This window comes from Austrofundulus limnaeus, unplaced genomic scaffold (genome assembly GCF_001266775.1).
Source record: "Austrofundulus limnaeus strain Quisiro unplaced genomic scaffold, Austrofundulus_limnaeus-1.0 Scaffold114, whole genome shotgun sequence".
Taxonomy (NCBI): Eukaryota; Metazoa; Chordata; class Actinopteri; order Cyprinodontiformes; family Rivulidae; genus Austrofundulus; species Austrofundulus limnaeus.
Window position 1 is genome coordinate 758,207 of NW_013952516.1, and position 4,925 is coordinate 763,131.

A 4,925-nucleotide genomic window follows, 5' to 3' on the forward strand; every position below is an offset into this window, starting at 1 on the left:
CCTGGAAAGGTAGCAGCTGGTTTATCCTCCACCACAGCTGCTTTTGAAACGAGAACGTGCGCGAGCGAATGCGCTGCGGGCAGTGACGTGGGGGATGGGCGTCAGAAGCTCGTTCACGAACAAACTTCTGTTTTCATTGGCTGTTAATTCTCGGGTCAGCCTGGATTTTTCTAAAGCCTGTAGTACCACCGGGAAAAGCAAGAGGACTCTTTTTTCCTCCATAGCTTACCTGTCTAATATCAATCTGTCAGGAGATAGTGACAGAATGAACAAATATGTAAAAAATACATTTTTAGAAAAGTTACATACTGCACCTTTAAAGCAATATAGTTTTGTTGTTATAACGAGAAAAATGTCTCCTTACACAAAGATGCAGCTCAACAATTATTTTGTCATGTGACAGACCTTATTTTTGTTTTCYACCCCCTGCTGTCGCCCTCTAGCACAAGAAATAAAAACTGCAACAGAACATGAACACCTTTAACCGGCCGGTGTTGTGCGAATWTCAGTTCCCCTCTGAAAATCTGTTCCCCCTAGTGGTCAACCTTRGAGMRTCACTGGTCCAGGCACAACGTCAGACCAGAGGGAGGCGCTTCCAACACAGGGGGAACAGATTTTCACAGGGGAACTGAAAATCGTACAACACCGGCATTAGGACCCTGAAGCAGCGGAAGACAGACCCTCTCCTCCTCCTTCATCCTCCATCAGAATGATGCTGCAGCTCGTCCCTCCAGCGGTAATCATGTGTTTCAGTGGGATCATCAGCGCCCGGCAGGACGAGTCCAGACTGACAGAGAGGCCTTATGTGGTCCTGCAGAAGCAGAACTTAGGTGAGACCCGTTGTGAGGCCTGCGGAGGCTCTGTTTGTGTTCAGGCCTGTTGCTCTGTAAACAGTGATGTGTTCATGTGTAGTTATCAGACTGAGGACAAAGGGCACATGATTTGTTTTCCTCTTTGTGTGCGTTTGTTTGTYTGTTAGCAAAATATCTCGARCCACAGGATGAATTTTAATGAAATTAATCATTTGATGTAAACAACTCAGGGGCAGCTCAATCAAAGATGGCCACCACAGCAACACAAACATGGTTCTAATTCAGCCAGTTTGACAGATATTAAGCTAAAATCTGGTGTGGTAGTAGCTGAGAGTTATCCTCAACACAACAGATTATGTAAGATTACATTTAGTAAACACCGGATTTCAGGTAAGGTTTGACCAAATAACTCTTGACTCTTCTCAGGGCAGTATGATTTGTCTAAAACAAAAGCATAAAGGGTGGCGAGCAATATGCAYTCCTTCAAGGAATAACAGGCCTTTATTTATTTCCTGTGTTCTTGTCTTCTCAGTCATGTTGGGGAGTGTCGGCGGTGTCCTGCTGCTGGTGATGATCATCATGGCTGTCTGCGTCTACAAACCTCTGTCCCGTCGCTGAAACAAGACCTGACCTGCAGATCTGAACCAGCACCAGACTGTCTGGAAGTCCTGCTGAAACACAATCACTGCTAAGAACTAGAGTTTAATTTGTTATCAGCCCGGGTCAAAGAAGAATCTTTGTTTTGATGGTATGAAGTCCTACAGCTGAGTCCAAGAGTCCGAGAAAGGGCTCAGCAAAACGTTGGGTTTGTACTTGTGGATGGCTTTCAAACCTGTTTTACTGTTGTTTCTTTAAGATGAGTTATTAGATATTACAGCTCAACCTGCCCCACATGAAAGCAGCAGAAGGTATAAAACTTCCTAGAGACTAACAGAAAGTTAAATTAAYCTGAGCTGTCAGACAGGACGAGTAATGTCTCTGCAGAGCTCAAACAGCTGGAAATAGATGAGACATCTGCACCTCACACGGGATGACTCAGATTTTCAGCTGTGTGTCTGTGAAATGTTCTGGCTTTCTTTAGCTGTTAGGGGTGTAATAAACTCGTCCTGATGCCACGATCCACAGCCCTGTTTGGAGTTTGGTACARAACAAAAGAAGCTGTTAGATGATGGAGCTTGAAGCTGATGTTATACTTTTATGTAAAGCCTTAAAGATTGCACAAAACATTTAAAAGATTCAACTTTTGGATCCTTCTGTTTATTTATATATGTGCTTATTTATTGTAAATTAACTTTTGTAATGATTTATTCAGAATTTATATCTGAAGGAAAGTCRGTCATTGACTTGCATTTTTTCTTTGTAAATATGATGCATGAATTTTCAGTGAAATCACAAAGTSAGGAAGTTGCTTTTAACTACATCAGTTTATCTTGATTTAAARTATGAAACAATCAATAATTAAAAAAACGTTGAAACATGAGATGAACGTTTCTCATATAAACAAAGTGCTGTAAGTCGATGCACTAAAATATTAAAAGTGGACAAAATAAAAGTCGTCATTGTTTTTATTCAAAATTTTGAATTGAATTAAGTATTTTTTCTGCGAAACCAATTAAAAGTTTTATTTATTATGAATACCAAATTTCTTCAGGATCATGTTTTGTGTTAGAAAATCACCCATTATTTCTCTACAAGCCTTTTTTTTTGTCAAAAAAATGACACGAACATCATGAGTGGTCTTTATGGAAATAAAGTGCTTTTATTTTAGAACTTTTTAAAAACAGCATTTTCAAACCTTTTTTTTAAATTACAACATATTAAAAATAACTTCTTTGCTCAAACGGTGCATTATATTAAAAAAAACTTGCCTTGTTTTTAACCTTAGCTAGCCTTGTGGTAGTCGACTGTTTGGCAACTTGGTCGTTACGGTTAGCTGTCGAGTCGAAGCCTCTAAAAGGTCACAGAAACACAGGAAGTGGTGGGCGGTCAGTGAATTAATCTATAGTGGTTAATTTGTTACTCTGAATCACTGTTATGAATGAAACATGAGTTTCTCTTTTTGTTGTTACAAAATCTTTTTTTAATATTTTTGTCAAATTTCCCTTCATAATCCTGTCACCACAGAGCTTATTCATGCCTCAAAAACTACCTCTAAGCATGCTTCATTCTACTGACTGATGGGATTTTTCTAGCAGGAGATTTCAAAATGTTGCTTGAAAAAATTGGCAAAATGTTTAGGAGCTTGAATAGGTCCTGCTACAGAAGCTTCTATGTTGTATGAACGATGTAAACCCTAAGGCAAACCTGTCTGCTACTGCATTTTTGTTGAACTGAGTCGCTCGGTGAAATTCTTACAAAAATATGCTTTGTTTTAGTATCACAAGTTGAGGGGCACCCTGTTTGCAGCACAGATCTGTTGCCATGCAAGCAGATTCAAAATATCCCTCGCAGCAACATGCTTTTTTTGTTTTCCTACCTTTTACATTCACAGAGTACATAAAACCATGTATTTTATAAATAAATATTTGGCTCAATGATCCCAACTTTCTGAATGTAAAATTTTGAATAGAGTGATATGCATAAGCAGTACCGTTCTGCACCATGAACATTCACCAGGCTACAATGGAAACAAAAACTGATAAATCAAAAATGATGGGAGTTTGTAGAAAGTTGGAACCCTGAGATTTTCAAAGAGTAAACTGCTCAACAGCAGTGACTCTGTAGGAAGACTTTGCTGATAAAACTGTTAAGTTAGGTTCTTTCAATCATGATTTTCTAAAATTTCAGTGCTGAAAATCTAAAAAAAATTATTTTAAATGCCACAGCTCCAAATCCTTACGAAGATACTTTGAATTTAACATTGTTGTTCATTCGTGAGTGCATCAAAAACATTTATCCCTCTTCCAAATGGCAATATGACAAATACACATGGATGCTACTGCGAGACAGAAYTGCAACAAGTTACATAAAAAATAACATTTCAAACATTGTGAGATTTAGTCAAGATAGACAGATTTCAAAATGGAAATATAGAAAAAGGAGGGCCTTATCAAACAGGCCTTATTTTACCTGCATGAGGTTAATTTGTTACAGAGAAACATCTGCGGTTGCATAGGTGGACAGAGAGGTTAGGAAGGAAATCTGAGGTGTGGTGGTTGCTTCTGGGATCTGACTAAAAAAAATAAAGATCCCTCTTTTTCCCTTTTTATTTTTCCGTAAGTGATAGCTGCAGTATCCTCTCCAGCTCCTCCTCCTCCTGCTTCCTCATCCTCTCCTCTTCCTCCTGAGCTTGAGCAGAGAGCTCCATGGCCAGGCGGAGGTCTGAATCGAGGCTGGGGGCAGGGCGGGAGGCAGGGCYGGGGACGTCTTCGTATTCCACCAGCACCCCCTCTGGGATGCTCCTAGAAGGACGATTACAGGACGATGAGCTCTGTGGCTTTCAGTGATGCCCTTCTGCTCACACTGAATCATGCAGTTCACCTAAAACTGGGCTCCTACCTGTYGTTTTGGCTAATTGGCACTATATTCGCAAATCCCTCATCCTCATCATTGCAGATGCCGTCCTAYAACCATTCAAATGCAACAGACACATGAGAGATGAGACGCAGAGAAAAATAAACACCTATTTGTGTGTGGAGGTACACTTGCTGGCCTGTCTGACCTGGCCCGGGCCTCTCTGAGAGTCCAGGAGGCTCTGGTGGATGGCGTACTGCAGAAGCTCCTCGTCGTTGTTTGGCACGCGGGCGTGGCGGCTGCCCCCTCTGCGGTGATAACTCGCAGGAACCTCGAACACTGAGGGGCACACCTGAAATGGAAGAGGAGCTGGCGGGGGAGGGGGGGGAGATCCAGACAAGATGTTTAGAAATCACACACACAGTTTGTATTTTAAAAAGGTACTCCTTGCGAACTATACATCATAACATATTGAACTATGTGAAATGCTGAAGCCTATAAAAGTTTATWCCAGCAGTTTTAATTCAGTAAACCACGTGGAAGCTTCAGTCACCTGACTGACCTATATGAGGCTGGCAGTAGGCTCGTATTAAGAAATAAACACAGTGGAAGTGGACAAGTTTTAATTTAAAGGGGCAATATTATGTGTTTCTCAGGCAT

General features: G+C 40.8%; 1 protein-coding gene and 1 long non-coding RNA gene across 2 annotated transcripts in view; one reads left to right on the forward strand and one right to left on the reverse strand.

Annotated features, from left to right (window-relative positions):
* The first annotated feature begins 647 nt into the window (after positions 1-647).
* Positions 648-2,364, forward strand: LOC106521699 (uncharacterized). The gene is made up of 2 exons (XR_001310702.1): positions 648-830; positions 1,345-2,364. It is a non-coding gene; the product is annotated as an uncharacterized LOC106521699 (long non-coding RNA).
* A 1,476-nt stretch (positions 2,365-3,840) lies between these two features.
* Positions 3,841-4,925, reverse strand: part of ankrd13a (ankyrin repeat domain 13A) — a 7,437-nt gene continuing 6,352 nt past the window's right edge. The window contains exons 14-16 of the mRNA XM_014014384.1: positions 4,465-4,634; positions 4,311-4,375; positions 3,841-4,213 (exon numbers count right to left, since the gene is read on the reverse strand). Coding sequence (XP_013869838.1) covers positions 4,018-4,213; positions 4,311-4,375; positions 4,465-4,634 — 431 coding nt within the window. The 3' untranslated portion in view covers positions 3,841-4,017. The remainder of the gene's footprint in view (positions 4,214-4,310; positions 4,376-4,464; positions 4,635-4,925) is intronic.